This window comes from Cyprinodon tularosa, unplaced genomic scaffold (assembly GCF_016077235.1).
Source record: "Cyprinodon tularosa strain WSP-4 unplaced genomic scaffold, ASM1607723v1 ctg337, whole genome shotgun sequence".
NCBI classification, from domain to species: Eukaryota; Metazoa; Chordata; class Actinopteri; order Cyprinodontiformes; family Cyprinodontidae; genus Cyprinodon; species Cyprinodon tularosa.
Genome location: NW_024039049.1, coordinates 245,946 through 263,799, shown reverse-complemented (window position 1 = coordinate 263,799; position 17,854 = coordinate 245,946). Strand labels below are relative to the sequence as shown.

The window sequence follows — 17,854 nt, the reverse complement described above, 5'->3', positions numbered from 1 at the left end:
GTGGGGAAATTTTCCATGGCTACTACTGTGGAACATGATTCTAAAACGATCTTTATGGAACTCAAAAGCAGGATGTAAATATTCAATTCAATTTACTTCAGTTTATTTCTATATTTATTTCTATCTATTCACTTTACGGAGATAATGACGTATTCAGCCTTTATCTCAGTACTAAATCAGCTGCTCTGTGAGGAGCTGGGAGGTTTGTAACAGATAATATAATAAAGTGAGCTTCGACTTACACTGGTATAGTCCTTCCTGTCTTTGTAAATATCCGTCCCCCTGATGTTAGCCAGCAAACTGCAGCGTGGGCTGTGAACAACAGAGAAAAACAACAAAATCTAACATTAATAATTATCTAATCTTCTATTTAGCATCTGGTTATTGATATTACAAACATAGATTGTCATTTATCACATTATTAATGCTAAATTAAGTGCCTAGAGGATAGATAGATAGATAGTGAAGTATCTACTAGAAATAAAGGAGTGAAGTAACAAAGTACTTTATTATTTTACAGTAGAAATGTTGTTTATCTATACTTTACTGGAGTAATTATTTTCTAGGCCACCATTTACTTCTCTTCCTTACATTTTAAAAATAGACTCGTTAGTTTTGTTTCATTTAAGCTCATTTTCATCACGGCCTGTTGGTATTTAAAACCAAACAAAAACCAACAAAATTAGTTTCATCCAGACAATTAATTTCTTTGTGGTTGGACTCGGTGCTGCCCCAACTTGTTGCTCACCACAAACCAAAATAAATAGTTTTTCAAGATGATGCAAAGTAAAATGTTACACTCTTACCATTAGTTATAAAACAAAGGAAAGGAAGTCTAACTATTTTACTTAATCTTTTATTTTGAGAATTAAATTTTTATAGTTTTATGTTAAAAAACCCACATAAATATGTTACATAACTAAATACAAAATAAAATAAAATCCTAATATATAACTGTATTTATAAAATTGGAGCTTCTTTGAGTAACTCCCTTAAAATAACGTTTAAACTTGATGAATTGGGAACAGAAATTATAATCAGACGGACTTAGTTTTATTTTATTTTCATCCAGACACCTGAACTGCTTTGATGAGCTCCAGTAGCTCAGAGTGGAAACAGCTGATCCCAGGCTGTTCTCTACATCTTAGCTGTTCCTCTGCTTGGTTTGGATGTCTGTTAAAGCTAAAGGTGAACTCAGATATATAAGGAAAACTTACTTTATTGTTGATAAAATTGCGTTTAATTTTTCAACTGAGTCCTCACAAAGCAGAACTACCCAAGAAAAATAAAATATTTTCATGTACCCCTTGCAATGCACTCGCGTACCACTAGGGGCGTGTGTATCCCCGGATAGGAAACACTGCTTTTAGTAGTTTTAAAAATGGTACTTTTACTCTTTTGCTTGAGTAAAAAACTTAAGTTGATCCTCTTAACTTCTACAAAAAGTCTTTTTAAACTGTAAGATTTATACTGGAGTAATAAACATTAATACTTTTGACATCTCTGAATAGGAAGATATTTCTCCATCATATTATAAACCCTGTAGCATTTGTTTCTGGCTGTAATTATTTATTTATTTTTTTAGTTAATTCTAAGCTAGGAGACAAAAACTAAACATTAAGTATTGCATTAGAAAAAGGAGCCTGGCCAGATACTGACAACTGGACCCTGAGGACGACGGAGATCAGCTCCACACCAAGACCAACACCCAGACCAAGGTCCAACCCCAGCAAGATGGCTGCAATACAGGTGACCACCCACACCACCTGCAAACAGCAGAAGAAAGATGTTTCCTTAATAAATGGGAGACATTTACTGACGTTTTTAACTTAGTTGGTATGTTGGTTGTTGTCTTACACAATCGGGTTTGTCTCTCCTCCACAGGTATGGAATCTCCCCGAACTGCATCAGCATGCCCTTTAGGTTGATGATGACCACGGCAGCCAACACAGACTGTCAAAATACAGAGTTTAGAGTCACTGGGTTACCATCACAGCCTAATGCAACATTTACACTAGCCTTCTGAAAGCGTGCAGAGAACGGCCCGAGCGCAATAACCGAGGCAACTGTTGAGTGTAAATGGAACGCAACTGGACTGCACCATGCCAGACACAACCAAACTGCGCTACATCTAGTACTATGTTCACTAGTAGGGCTCGGCACGGTTCATCTGTGCCTCTCTTTTCAGGCAAACAAACCGGAGAGATAGAGCTTCAAGGTGTAAACACAGAGCTTTCCTTTAACAGGTAGGACGGCAGTTCACTCACCTTTGGTAAAGGCTCCAGAAGAAATCCGACAGCCAGAGTGACAATCATCACTATAATAGCTGAAAGTAAACCAGCAACCTGAAAAAACAGAGAAAACATCAAAACCTAGATACTACCAACACCATCCGTGCTATAGTTAGTAGACTAGGCTGAGCAGAATTTCAAATAAACATTCCCAACAGAGTGAAACTTTGGTGAAAAAGAAGGTATTTTGTATTAAAAACACTGTTTAAATGAATAGACTAACATAATTACTCTAACTACAATTTTATTGTTTATGAGTTTGGTGTAAAAGGTATTTCTTAAAGCAACACTAACCTTTAGCCACTAGGGGTGCTAGACCCATAACATCCAGGTTTACTTCTGCTTAAAGCAGCTGGCATTGCTGCACTGTCGCAAAATCAGACATCTCCCTCTGTTTATTGGAATCTGATCAAAATATGTCTGATATTTTTTTGTCAGACAAACAATTTTTAAGAATACGTTACTGCCTGGGTCACTTAACTCTTTCAGCGACGGAGCCGGCCCTTAACTCACGAGTTTTTTTAAGAAGGGCAGCCCAAACAGAACACCAATCAAAACAAGTGCTGTAAAACAACCTGATTTATCTATATTTTAACCAATTATTGGGGCTAAGCTTACAAAGTGTTGCTTTAAAGATCGGATATCCTCATATTTTATCAACAGAAATCAGAAAATCGTTGAAAATATGGAAAAGAAAAGAGCCGCAATGGGCATCTACTTTAAATACTCAAATTAGACGTGTAATTCTACAACAGGGGTCGGCAACCTGCGGCTCTCTAGTGCCCCCTTGCGGCTCCCTAGAGCTTTTTCAAAAATGTATAAAAATGTAAAATAGCACTGTAGGACTAAACTATCTTTAGTTCTACAATGCTATAGTATAGTTGAACCCAACATTTTGTAAAATCTTTAGTTAAATGGTTATGGTTTAATAAAGGGATAGAATCTTTTAACCTTTTGCAAGGACGAAATGTTGACTTTACCTGAGTTTTTCCTCCGGTACTTTCTTGTACTGCACTCCTGGAGAGCGCCGTACTCGCTGCGAAAGCCTTGAAGGAAGCTCCGAAAATGTTGCTAACTCCAAAAGCTATCAGCTCCTGCAGCCAATTGGGAGGGAAAGCATAGATTAATGCAGAGCGCCTCATCACACACATACGGAACCTTTATCTCACTGGTGACAGCATACCTGGTTCCCGTCTATCGTGTAATCGTGTTTTATAGAATAGACTTTAGCCACAGAGAAGGCCACAGCAAAGCCCACTATAGCCATGGGGAAAGCTTCCACCGCCGTCTCCTGGAAGATGTGAAGGTTTGGGGCCACCGGGGGCTCGTATCTGAAGCAGAACTCAATCCGTCAGACAAGCTTCATCTTTAAATCTTTATTTTATATGTAAATAGAACTGATTTAGTCCCACTCCATGTGAACGGAGCAAAGGAAGCGGCTAGAAGAATATCTTCTCACCCTTTGGGAATTTGGCCGACAACTTCAATGCCGTATCTCGTCTTGAAGTCAAAAGCGTACGAAACTCCACACGCAATAACAGTCTGGGGAGGACATTGGGAACATTGGGTTATGAGTAGATGATGCAGACTGGTGTCATTAGGTTAACAACAAAACATTAACCTACTGTACAAAAAAAGGTTGATATTTTCTAATTATATCCTTTTTTTTATTTTCTTTTTCCAGATTCCTCCTGATGTAAATTGACTCCACAGCAGCCAAGATGCCATTAATGTTCTTATTCCACTTTAAAGACTCATTAACAGGTATAAAACCAAGCATGACCAAAAAAATGTATCAGTTCATCAAGAAGAAAAGCCTTTGCCGCCTCTTCCTGTGGAGATAGAGGATGCATGCTCACCATGATAACCTCTATGGGGATGGGAACGGGCAGTTTGGATTTGAATCTGTCATTTAGCTCCTTCACAATGAACACCATCACCATGATGACGAGGGAGATCACGACGTCACACACGTTGCTGCTGGTGATCTGGTTGAAAATGATCTCCAGAGTCTGAAACATAGAGCAGAAGTTCGTCAGATAAAACGGCCTGGACGCTCCAGCTCCATGTTAAGAATGGCAGAAAAACCTGTGATTACATATATGAGGGAAAGCGGCCCGCTGAGGCCGGGAACCTGGAGCCCCAACACAAACTTTAGCTGAGAAACCAGGATGTGGATGGCAGCGGCCGTGGTGAAACCGGAGACCAGCGTGTCGGACAGGTACATCACCACGAAGCCCACCTGCAGCAATCCCATCGCCAGCTGGAGGATAGAAATAGATAGTAAGCTTTTTTAAAAGAGCATTACATCAATAAGAGTTATTTAGAAGTATTTTAGGTTAAATTAGCAACAGAAAAGTCTTTTTTTGGTTCGGATCATAACCAAAAGCGAATATTATTTTAGTTTGGTTTGTATTGAGATTGTACTTTTTGAAAGTGGACTACATCTAATTAAAAAGTCACATGGCGTCTTTTGTGCGTTAGCATCATGTAATGCAGGTTCTGTGTTTTTACGATGGGTTTTCACTTTGCAGCTTTTTTTTCTGTGACTGCAGCATTTTGTGAGTTAGTCTCATTTTTGCATCTGCAAGTTTTATTTTTGTGTTTGCATTTTTCAATTTTCTCTTGAAGTGAAGTATTTGCACGGCATTGCATGGCCCCTCTGCTTTTGATGGCATTAACACACCTTGGTTATAAGTAATTGTTTGGTTGAGTTACTTTTCACCCTCTGTCATCTTCCGCCTATCAGTTTATTCCAAAAAAGTAAAAAAAAAAATAATCCACTGGACTTTGATTCCAAGTTTGAAAATGTTTTTCTTCCCATCCAGGAAGCTTTTTTCAAATTAAAATGTCAGAAATAGCTTTGAGTTCGAAGCTTTAGATCAGGGGTAACCAATAAAGAAAATCAACCAGTAAAAGTCCAGAGACATTTTTAATTATAATCTGTTACTTTAAACAGAATTTAACAATGAAATAAAATTAGTTTTTTTAAGAATCCATGTTATACATTGAATTTCTAAATAAAAAAAAAGGGTTTTTGAAATAAAGAACAACAATCGTTCAGTTTGGTATATAGATAATTTCCTGATTCCCATATTTTCTCAAACCCCTGAACTGATGGTTTGTTATTTTCTTTCTTTTTCTGTCTTAATGTTGGCAGTGGGCTTTAGGCTGCCCTGCAAGGCTTTAAACCTGGGTTTAACCGGAGACTAAGCCATTCTCAAGCACATATCAAGGAGCTCATTTTGAGCCTGGATCCAGATTTATTGTTGATTCTGTTCATGGTGGAGAATCCTGCTTCACAGCAGCAGGTTGAGCCAAACATCCTCTAAATGTGCAGGGTCATCTTTGAGCACGCCATTTCACTTTTCTTTCACCAGTTCACCGCAGTTCTTCCAGCAGTCCACACTTTCTCTGCTCTCTTTTTCTCATGGTCTTCTCCTTCTTTCCCATCGCCCGGCTTGCCACAGGTTTGCCTGCTGTGTCTAAAAGTAGCAGCAGCAGCAACCCAGACTGACAGCTCATTGGCTCATTTGGATCACGTGCAGCCTGGAGCCAGACGCTCCCCAGGGCTTTACCGTATTAACAGGAGAAGAGGCGCAAGTGAAGTTAGACACTGTCGTCGGACAACATGCCGTAATTTATAAATGTTTTAAATCAGGTTGGGTCCAGATTAGCCAGTAGAGTAGAGAAGCAAAGCCTGGTTTTTGCAATGCCCCAAAATCACCGAGAAATTGAAACGTTCATCCGTTTCTATTTGCACGTTTTCTAAACTAAAACAAGGCTTTGTTGGGCTGTATAAAACCTTGACCTCAACGCTATTTCTGACTTTTTGAATTGAAAAAGCTTCCTGGATGGAAAAGAAACGTCTTCAAACTTGAAAACAAAGTCCAGTGTATTTAAAAATTTTTGGAATGACTCTGACCTGGATGACTGAGACTCTTCACCATCCGTTTAGTTTCCTTTGAGCTCTGACATGAATAGAGTTTGGTTTTCCTCTCAGTTTACTCAACATTTTCTATGTTTTTGACCATTTTCTGTTAAACTCAGAGGTTTTTGTCTTAAAATACTAGAATGAATGTATCATAATACATTGGTCCATAGAGCAACCAAATAGCTTTTGCATTACTTAATTGACTTTGGTTATGAAAAATAGGACTTGTCTATGTGCTTTATTTCTGTCCCAAAGTGACTAGTTGAGGGCGCAGTGCCAGCACCTGCCTAAGGTCTCTTTACTCCATGAACATGCGACTGCTGTTGCTAGCTAAGGCATACTATGTTCCAGCCAGGGCAATAGACAGGATCATTTAAAGGTGCCATAAATGTGTGTCAGATATGACCGAGCTCAAATAAACATCTACCTTTTATTTCCCTCAGCATCTACTAATCATCAGCTCTTATCCCTGATCCAATCAGTTGCTTCCTTCAGCAGGGATAAGGCCTCTGCCAGGTCTGAATCGCGTCTCGTTTACGGGGCAATAAAAGTGTCAGAATTAGAAAAACAACCTTTGTCTGGATCTATTTTTAAACCTTCATGTGGCTGGGTCGCTGTCTTTCCCTATTAGTTATCTCTCCTGCTAGTCGGGGCACAGAAGAGATGAAAAGTCAGTTTTTCTACCTGCATTATACCAGCGAGGAAGGTGATGGAGGACGCCACCAACACTCTCTGTTCGTCTCTCGTCAGACCTTCAAACCCTGTGATGTTGGCAGCCGGTCCTTCGTCGGGGACCAGCCTGGTTACCACCGAGCCGATCATCAGGCAAAGGACAGGGAAAGGGCCTAAAAAACATGAGACAATTTAGCATTGGGCTTGAGACATTTTTCCCAAAAGGCAGCCTAGAGTAGCTTCTGCTTGGCTGCAACTTTGGAGACTTAGCTGTTTTAGTTTAGTTTCAGTTTCTTTTGTTGTCTTTGCTGCTTTAAAACAGCTATGGGGTCAACTTGGGTTGTTTTTCTTGCTTTATTAGTCTAAAGCCTGTGGTCATAAATTCAGTTCAATTCAGTTTATTTCTGTAGCTTCAATCAACAACACATTTAATCTCAAAGTTTTTTCCAGTTCAACCAGATCAACCAGTCAGAATGATTCAAAGTTTTCTATCTACGGGAAACCAGCTGATTGCATCGACTCATTGACTCTAGAGCCAAGTCAACTCCACAAGAGCTGCTCAACGTTCACCGCAAGCTGGGAAGGAGGAAGGACTTGTTTTTCTGGCAATATGGGCAATCTCCACCAAGCAATTGGAAGGTCAATTTTGTTGATGTCGCGAAACAGGTTGACTGGTAAAACTCTGAGTATTTAACTTTCACAGACGGCCTTTTATGACCAAACGCTTGGGAACACTTTTAACCGTACTCAAGGCTACTTTCTGTGAGCCTAATCCAGGACCCTGAACCAGACACTGGCATGGTTACACCTGTGTAAACCTGTCTTTGTATCTGCATCCTGGAGATGGTTCTCCTGCGGTGTGAATGCATGTCTGTTCCAACTTACCAAAAACAGGAAAAGAGGACATGTAGAAAAGAAAAGAAGGAATAAAAAGCTTGAATTAGAAAATAAGACTTGAAAGTTTCTTATAGTGTTACATTGCATGAACACAAAAGCAGCAACAAAACCCCATGAGATTGACTTTTTTTTACTGTTTAAAACTCTCAATCAGGGCAATCCTGTCCCTGACACAGTCCAGCCGCTACCCCGCTGAAAATAGCGGTTTAACACAAACATGGGTCGACCCGCTAACTATAGGCGTTTAGCTCCCTTCCCACTGGCCTAAAAAGCTGGTCTAACCCCTCGCTGGCAGCTGTGTGACACCCCCCCACAGCTGTGTGTCTGGTGACATCATCACGCTGGGTTGGCATTGATGATGTCACGAGTACGACAGACATCAGGAAAGTAAACAATGGAGAGCAACATGAAAGGTAGCCAGGGCGTAGTCAGTGTGCTTTATTGTTTCTCTCTATTATCTGTCGGACTCCCTCTAACCAGAGCTGCTCCATGTTTATCCAATGGACACAGAGTTGATTCTGCTTGTTAGATCAGAAGCGACTGGCTCGGTGTGTTGACGTCCGTACGCTGCGTTCAATGCACCACATAATTTAGTGGGTCAACCAGGCTCTGGTGTTCCCATCGCAGAGGCGATTTTAATGCGGGTTGCTGTCCGAGTCGTTTGACCCGGGTAGACATGCGTCAGTGAGCTGTTCCCACTGCCACTAAAAGCCCATCATTCCGGGATTACACTGGTATTTCAGTCAGTGGGAAAGAGGTATAGCCAGGTCTGGAAATCTCAGAGTGAAATCAAACTGGTCCAACTAGACTAGTGACTATTCATGCTTTAAAGTTCCCCGCACTAGAACAGCATTGTAAAAACCAACCCTACCCCTCTATACCCCAAATGTTTCCTGCAAAACAATGAAACTCCTGAGTAGTTGAATGCCAACACCAGAAAGGCATGCAGAACAGGAAGAAAAGAGCCTCCAGATCTGTAAATAAAGATAACCTCTGTTCTGCAGAGGGAACTAAGACGGAAGGTCAAGGACAGGTAAAAAAAAATCTAAAGGAAGACGATAAAAGAGTTGAGATAAATCTTAATAGTAATTGCACCAATATTAAATGTTCAGGAGTAGACAAACTGGTCTACTGACCTAATAAATGATGATAGAGAAATGCTTTTTCTAAAAATCGGTATATTAAAATGCATTCTGCAGAATCTGTTAGTTCAATCTCTAACGTTCTGCTCTCTCTGCTTTTTCTCATAGTAGCTTCATCTGGTCTGTTCCTGTTTGGCTGTGACTCCATCCTGGAGAGAAATATCAGCTGTGCTGCTGCCATCAACACCTTTGTTTCTAGATGTTGGAGCTTGGCCTGTTTTCCAGTGTAGTCCTGTTTCTCTGACTGTGACTAACTGGATGTGCTCTCTTCATCCTCTGACATGGGAGCTGGCTCGGAGCTCGTCTGCCTGGCTGTGTGTTTCCTGGACGGGGCCGCCTGTGGAGCTGGTTGACAGTTGCCTTTTGTATCTATGCTTCTTTTTCTATGTCTGCTTCTGTCTCCTTGAACCCCAGTGGGCCTCAGCAGATGGCCGCTCACACTGAGCCTGGTTCTGCTGGAGGTTTCTTCCTGTTCAAAGGGAGTTTTTCCTCTCCACTGTCGCTACAAGCATGCTTAGTGTGAGGGATTGCTGAAGAGTCAATGAGTCGATGCAATCAGCTGGTTTTCCTTAGATAGAAAACTTTGAATCAATCTGACTGGATGATCTGGTGAACTTTAAAGTGCCTTGAGATGACATGATGTGAATTGGAGCTATAGAAATAAACTGAATTGAATTGGAAATAACTCGGAAAGAAAGAGATATTCCTGTATCCTGCAAGTATGAACTGCTCATGGTCAACTTCCAGAAGGCAAGGCATTGTTCAGAGGATGAAGCACAGCCACAACCTGCACTGCATGCCGGCCTTACCTACTGAGATGTGCCTGGAGGTGCCCAAGAAAAAGTAGATAACGACTGGAAAGAAGGCAGCGAAGAGTCCATACCATGGAGGCAGGGAGGCCAGCAGGCAGTAGGCCAGACCTGAAACCCACAGAGAACAAGACATGGTCACGGACCCGCGGCATATTGGTCATTTCTTTCATTCAAAGCCAGTTAGCTCATTGACAACTTAAAAAACAGCTGAGTAAATAAAACGGTCAAAGACAAAGCCAGAGCAGGCATATGAAACCCATTAAAATCAATAGGAAATAAAACATTAATATGCAAAACAATGAAATACCGATAAGGGAAAAAATTATGATTTAACCTCAGAAAATAAAGATGGTCAATAAGAAACGATCCATGCTGGTGAAGATTCTCAGTCATCCAGGTCATAGTGATTCCAAAAAAGTTAAAATCAATCCTCTGGACTTTGTTTCCAAGTTTGAAGACGTTTCTCTTCCATCCAGGAAGATTTTTCAATTCAAAATGTCAGAAATAGCGTTTAGTTCCAGGTTTTATCCAGCAGCCCAACAAAGCCTGGTTTTGGTTTAGAAAACATGCAAATAGAAACGGATGAACGGGTCCATCCCTTTGGAATGGGGGTTGTTTGGCTGCTTTGTTAGCCTGCAATGCCCCATACCTGTCTATGTCTCTGAAAGGGGGGGTCGTTAGAGGGAATAGTTGGCCTGACTGAATAGGGGAGGTCTTCTGGTCCAAGTGAAGGGATTACGATTAAAGCAAAAAGGGATCAACTCAACTGCGTCATTGGAACGTTAAACAGAGGGGGTGGACTCAGATTTCAGCTTCTACACAACAAAAAATGCCTTTTAAAAAATAAGAAAAAAATATAGTGTTTTAAGTGAATAATTGCTTATTTTGAGCAAAATAATCTGCCAGTGCAGCAAGCAAATGACACTTGGTAAGATTTCTTAAAACAAGAACATAATATCCAATTAGTAAGCATCCAAAAAAACTTAAATCAAGTAGAAAAATCTATTTTTTCTTTTACTTGTTAAGATTTTTTCTCTTATTTTAAGCAATTTATTCTCATTTATTCGTCATTATTGCTTAGAAATAAATGTCCTCTAACCAATTATTGCTCAAAACAAGCATACAAAGGCTTAAAAACAAGGGAAATGTACTTGATACCAGGTCATTTAAAGGCTTAAAACTAGTCTGTTTTTCTTAGGTAGAAACAATTTCATTATTTAGGAGTAGTGTATGGGAAAAATACACTTGACATAAACTTCAAAACGTTTTTTTATTAATATTTTAGCAGAAGTGTCACAGAATTAAGTGAACCACTGCTAAGGTTCAGAATCTCAAAACTAAATCATGAATGACCCTATCAATTTGAATGCAATCAGAGTTGATTAGCTGGAATATCTTAATGAGATGGGGTTAGTTCTTAAAACAGTTTATTGTCTTGAAACAAGTAAAAATGTACTCACAGTCTAAATGTTAACGCGACTCAGTCCGCAATGTGTGCTATTTTAAGAAAAAAGCTGCTCAGAATTAGTTGTATAATCTAGTTAGGATGAAAAAAATGAATTTTCTTAAAACAAGTCAAATAATCTTAAGAATATTAAGTCTTACTATGAAAATACATTGAAAACAAGTGTAATAAGACCAAAATGCTTAATTCAAGTTTATTACACTTGTATAGATTTTCCTTTTTTGCAGTGTAAAAACCTACAATGCAAAAACAATCGAGAAATAAGTAAAAATGTCCTAAATTAAGTGTATTCACTCTTAATTTGAGTAGGTAAATGAGATAGTTTGCCAATGGAATTAGTGTTTTTACTCTTAAAATAAGATAATTAGATAATATGCACTTGAAATAAGACAATGCAATTGTGTTTTCTTATTTTAAGTGTAAATTGTCTTGTTCCATTGGCAGAATGTCTCTTTTACCTCCTCAATTCAAAACCAAATGCACTTATTTTAAGAAAAAAAATGACTTATGTAGATTTAGATTTTTTGCAGTGTACAATGCAGCAATCGAGTTGATTCCTTCCCGCTATCATCGCAATAAATCCCATAAATGATCCACCTCACCTCAGAGTGTAACCCTGAAAGCTTGAGGTTGACCCTAAAAAGTTGGAAAAAGCTGATTTTCTTTGACCATTTTTTCTGCCCTTGGCAGAAACTGGTCACCGTAGCCAGTGGTGGGAACAGCTGGTGTTTACAGCATTGTCGATACCTCCAGGAAAAAGAGACAAACGGCTGAGTTACAGCAGGCGAAGCGTGACGTCAGCGCGGCATCATCAACATTCCTTAGATCAGGAGCAACGGCTGCTGATGCAGACATACGGGGATGAGCGGGAGGCTGAACATTGACTAAAGCACTTCTGGGTATGTTTGCTTTGTGTGTGTGTGTGTTGGAGGAGGGGGGGGGGGGGGGGAGGGGGGGGTCACGCCTGAGTACAATTCCTAAATTCTACCTTTGACTTCACAAGAAAATTAATGATCAAAGGAATCGCTATCAGCAATGCATTCTGGGTTAATCAGTAGGAAGAGCCTGCTAGTCTTTAATCAAAGCTGGTTATCATCTGGACCATTGAAGCCCCCAGTCTGATAAGAAGCTGGGGGGGTTTGTGCTTGTTGAGTCGTACCTTGCAGAACGGCCACCAGTCCAGTGCTGATCCCAGACACGACGTCGCTGAGCAGCCACTCTTTGACTTTGTAGATCTTCATCCAGCCGATGACTGGCAGGAGAGACAGCGCTGCGTTCTTGGCGCGTTTGGCGTCGCAGCTGAAGCCAGATCAATAAACAATAAACAGACAGTCACTCCCTCTGCTTTTTATTATTATATGAGCGTCTGAGTCTGCAGCAGACATGCTAGTTTTCCAGGTTCTATGGCAGAAAAACATGCCCGTAGCATAACGCTGCCACCACCGTACTCCACTGTAATGATCCCTTTTATCGAAGCGAGGCACCTTGTTGCACATGTTTGAATTTTAGTCCTAAAAATTTGTATTTTTTCAATGAATCAGACCAGATGGTCTATTTTCTCTTGGTTTTTGAGCCTCTGAGGCACCTGGTGAGTTCAGGTAGGTGGCTCGGTTCCTGTGAACACCTAATTGTTACACCAAGGAATACATTTCTGCTTTCCTTTATTGGTTACACTGCAAAAAAATCTAAATCTAAGTCATGTTTTCTTGATTGAACAGATACGTGAGACACTTTAACTATGGAAAAAAGACAATTTACATTTACACTGCAAAAATGTCTTAAATGAAGTGTATTTAATCTTAATTTGAGTCGGGAAATAAGATAATTTGCCAATGGAATGAGTATTTTAACACGTAAAATAGGATAATTAGATAAAATGCACTTGAAATAAGACAATGCAGTTTTTTTTTTCTTATTTTAAATGTAAATTGTCTTGTTCCACTGGTATAGCGTCTCACTCAGCTCCTCAATTCAAGAACAAATGCACTTATTTTGCAGTGTAAAATACTTTTATTGTCTTTTTAAAAAGTGCATATTATCTAATTATCTTCTTTTAAGAGTAAAAATACTCATTCCATTGGCAGGTCATCTTATTTACCTGCTCAAATTAAGAGTAAATACACTTAATTTAAGAACATTTTATTCATTTCTAGATCGTATTTACAGTGCTAAATGAAAATGTTGTAAATCTACTTAATTACGAAGAATATGAAGCAGGAATAAATATTGTTTGAGAGTTTTATACATAATAAATATACAAAAAATATAACACGGGGTTTGAACCAAAATCCCAGAGAAAGCTGAAATAAACAATTTAGGAAACATGAAAATTGTGTAATTAAATTAGTGAAAAAAAAGACATATGCTGTGAAAAATATTCTGAAAAGTAGTAAAAATGTCTAAAATTAGGTGTATTTACCCTTAATTTGAGTAGGAAAATAAGATGATCTGCCAATGGAATCTGCATTTTTACCCTCAAAATAAGATAATTAGATAATATGCAAGAGACTGCAGTTCTTTTTTATTATTTTAAATGTAAAGTGTCTCATTTATTTCCTCAATTCAAGAAAAAAATGCACTTATTTTAAGAATCAATGACTTATTTAGATTTAGATGTTTTGCAGTTTATTATTATTACACTGGGAAAAAATCTAAATCTGGATCCTACGGAAAAACTTGGCCACCTGGCAACAATTAACGCCTTAATAAAATCATAAAATTCTAATAATATCTGCTCTGAGCTTCTCTCATCTGTGGAACGTCATTAAATCTGTAGATCAGTGGCGTCTAGATTCAGTCCTAAAGGCTGCTATCCGCCATGATGGATGAAAAACAGCAACAGAGGATTAAAAAGCTGAGCTGAGCCAAAGGAAGAAGGAACTAACAGCTTCCTGGAAATGGTTAAAGTTATAAAAAAATAAAAAAAGTACTCAAGTAATATAAAGATACTCAACAAAACTACTTAAGTGTAGTAATCAAGTAAATGTACTTTGTTAGTTTCCAACCCTGCATTTGGATCAAATTGAGTATATACCTTTCACATAGAAGCTTGTATGATGTCATCAATGGCTTGTTGCTGACATCCAATCAGGAATGGAGATGGGGCCTTTTTTCCCCCACTGCTATTTTTCTCATCTTTTTTTTTTTTTTTTTTATCTAATTCTTTCTTATGGAATCTATTTTTTTTTACTTTTTCATCAACCTAAACGCCACAAAGCAGGATTAGCCTTTTATTTTCTTGCTTTCATGCATAAGAAAAGTGTCCTGTTGTGGCACATTTGATACTGTGGTGTAATATCAGAGTTGCACTAGTGATAGGGCCTTAGAGCTCACCTGAAGTACTGCCTGACGTGGTCCAGCATGGTTTTGCGGTGCCTGTAGACCTTGTTGTGCTTCTCGTTGAAGGAGTCCTCCGAGTACAGCGGCCTGGCCACCACGTACTGCCTGGCTCCTGTTCGCATCATCTCTGCTGCCTGGGGGACGGCTGCTCCTTCTCTATGTGACTCTGAGGTGGGATAATCACATTAGGGGTTAGGAGGAGAAACGCGTGCCACCTTTGAACGTCACTTTTCAAAGCTCCAGATCCTCAGACTCAAACAGAACACAGAAGCCAGGCGATGCTCTTCTCTGTCCGGCTTTGACAGGTCCTGTTTTAGCTCCGAGTCTGAGGGACTGCTTGGAGATGGAAGCGGAGCTCATTTTTTACAGCAACTTTTGATTTAGGAGGAGCAGAGGCGGCCCAAGCCTCCATGAGGCCCTGAGCAAAATTACACACAGGAGCCCCTATATTTCTGGGGCAGCATTTGAAGAGCTGCTTACAGGCCTCTATCTGCATGCATTGTAATAAAACAAACTAGTGTGCAGTTTATTTGTAATAAAAGTCAGAAGTATGAGAACAAATTAAAAACTATTAATAAAATTGCTTTAATAATAATAATAAAAACTGAGCAAAAACAGATGTAATTGAATAAAAATGCATCAATGCATTTATTTTTTATGTAAAAGTTCAACAAACAATTTCAACATGGACATTTTTTTCTTACTTTTTCATAGAAAAAACTTTAAACATTCAAAAGCGAGTCACTGTTTTTTAGGGGGGCCTCCAAGTGCCCTTTGTCCCAAATCCTTTGGCCGGCCCTGCGTTGAAGTTATGATGCTGCCGCAAATTGGTATATTGGAGTCCTTTTAGTTACAGATTCACTTTGGTAAAGTAAATGATGAATATAGGCAATAAAATGAAATTATGTAGAATATTATATGAAAGAGCATCATTCGTTTTTAAGTAAAAAAGATTCCCTCGTATTGACCAGAAATTTAACTTTTTAAAAATAGAATATGACTAAATTTACATGGAATTAGATTCAATTACCCCCTAACATTTAATTTTTAAATTTTAGTCCGTCGACTAAATAATACTTTATTTTTATGAAAGCTTTAGTTTTAATTCAGGAACAGTGAGAAAATGGAAACAAAATTCATTTTAAGGTTTAAATCTGTTTAGCAAGAGCAAATATTAAATAATAATGTCAAAAATTCCCCCAAAAACATTAAGCAGTACATTATTTCTTTATTTTTTAGGATTAAATCTGTTAAATAAGGGCTTATTTCACATACCTGGTATCAGATGTGAGCGTCCACGCTCTGCTGCTCCTGTTCCAACACCTGAGGATCAACTGTGACCACAGATGCTTCTGCCATCAATAAATGCCACCTCAACCTCTTATCACGACTGTAATTATTAACAGCAATTATGATGAAGTCCCTGGTTCACCCAGCTGCCGGACACCTGCCTTACCCTTGACCATTGTTCCCACTGATAGACGTGAAGCGCAACTTTTAGTGCAGAGGAGGACGTAGACAGAACAGAACATTCTAGCTATTGCGAAATAGAAATAAAAGTAGCAGTTATAGGAGGGGGCAGATCCAAGGGTTAGCTGCTGGGATTTGTTCTGATGAGGAAAGACCAAAGCATTAGCTGTAATCCTTTTATTTTATGATGAAAAAGCCAAACTTGTAACAAGCAGAACAGTAGAGATAAAGTTGATGCAGTCAAAGTGCTGAGAAAGCTCTGAATCCCTTCATTTGGGTGGAATGTAAACATCACACCGTGTGAATGACCTCATTTAGGTTTCAGCTCTGAATTAAGCAGAGGAAACATCTCTCACAGCGCTCTGCTTAGGAAACGTGAGTTTAATCAGAAAGATCCATCAAACAAGCCAAGGCTGAATTTCCTCATCTGATATCAGGAATAAAAGTCACAGTATTTATCAGTTTTAATCTGACAGAGATAACGCAAAGTTTGGATTGGAAATTTCTCGTCAGATATGAGAAGCCCTAATAAATCTCAATGGTCCGATTGGGATTTTTCAGAAGGCAGTTCTGAAAATCACCAAAAAAACGTTGGTCATGTGACATGATAATGAGTGATAAATTACACAGAACTGATTAATATTTAATATTTGCAGGAAAAATTATGCCACTGTTTACCAGTTTGAACTCTGTGCTCATTTATGGCCAATAAATCAAGACAATGCAGACCTATATGTGTTCATGTGCAGTAAGCTGCTGTTAAAGAAAAAAAAAAAAACATAATTACTTCTGAGAAAATCCACTACTGGGTCAAAATGACCCAACCGGTCTTGATTTAACGCAACAATGAGGGTCAAAGGTCGGCTTGAGTTACAACATTAGATTTAGTTTATTTAGCTTTTAATTTTCCCACTTTACCCCTTCGCCAAAAGTAGCCATTTTATTCAATGTACTTTATTTATACTATTTATTAGTATTTTCATTTGTGTTAAGGTTAATTTTACTTTATATTCTTAAGAAAAGTATAGTAGAGTATACTGGTAGAAGTTGTAATATAAAAAAATTGATACTAAGATACTATTATTTTTACTCAAGTTAATTTGTACCTTTGATTTCAACTTTTTTTCTGCCACAAAGTTCTGCTCCTTAAAATATCTCGATCGACATATGGAATGAGAAAAGAATACCTGTAGTATTTAATTGAAGTATAACTTAAATATTCCTTAATAAACTAAAATATGAACTGCAAGTGTTTACCTTTTACACTGGCGGAGGTGTCAAAAGTATAAATGTTTATTTGTCCAGTTGAAGTAAAAATGCTGATGTTTAAAAACACTTTTATAGAAGTTACAGGATCTTTAATCCATTAAAGGAACATTTTTTACAACTTGCTTAGATTGAATTTTCTTAGTTTTATAACTAATGGTAACAGTGTCACATTTAACTTTGCATCATCTTGAAAAACTAGGGATGCACGATATAATCGGCCCCCTATCGGTATCGGCCTTAAAACTGAATATCGGACATCGGCCACCCCACCGATATTTAACCCGATATTTGATCAGCTTCTGAGTTTCTAAAGTCTAAAAAAAAAAAAAAAAAAATACTACTTCTTCTTCTTCCTCAAAAATGTCTTTTTTACAGACTTAAAAACTTCTAAAGACGAGGGAAAAAATATTGATACATTAAAATATCCCAATATCTTCATATGCTGATATATTGCCATTTAAAAACACCATATCAATCTCTTTTACTAATGAAATATTGCTATATGTCATCGTTATGCTACGAAATCCCCCGAAAATTCACCAAATGTTGCCATATTTTTATAT

The 17,854-nt window shown here is 38.4% G+C and overlaps 1 protein-coding gene across 2 annotated transcripts in view; it reads right to left on the bottom strand.

Annotated features, from left to right (window-relative positions):
* LOC119789370 (chloride anion exchanger-like) overlaps positions 1-16,051 on the bottom strand; it is a 38,224-nt gene extending 22,173 nt beyond the window's left edge. Inside the window, exons 1-14 of one of the 2 annotated variants that reach the window (XM_038294232.1) lie at positions 15,828-16,051; positions 14,547-14,718; positions 12,373-12,512; positions 9,746-9,856; positions 6,910-7,070; positions 4,390-4,554; positions 4,151-4,303; positions 3,751-3,833; positions 3,475-3,622; positions 3,272-3,385; positions 2,268-2,345; positions 1,858-1,953; positions 1,660-1,766; positions 243-312 (exon numbers count right to left, since the gene is read on the bottom strand). In XM_038294232.1, the coding sequence (XP_038150160.1) occupies positions 243-312; positions 1,660-1,766; positions 1,858-1,953; positions 2,268-2,345; positions 3,272-3,385; positions 3,475-3,622; positions 3,751-3,833; positions 4,151-4,303; positions 4,390-4,554; positions 6,910-7,070; positions 9,746-9,856; positions 12,373-12,512; positions 14,547-14,677 (1,557 nt within the window). In that variant the 5' untranslated portion in view covers positions 14,678-14,718; positions 15,828-16,051. The remainder of the gene's footprint in view (positions 1-242; positions 313-1,659; positions 1,767-1,857; positions 1,954-2,267; positions 2,346-3,271; positions 3,386-3,474; positions 3,623-3,750; positions 3,834-4,150; positions 4,304-4,389; positions 4,555-6,909; positions 7,071-9,745; positions 9,857-12,372; positions 12,513-14,546; positions 14,719-15,827) is intronic. The other variant, XM_038294234.1, reaches the window with a different exon arrangement.
* Between the last annotated feature and the right edge of the window lie 1,803 nt (positions 16,052-17,854).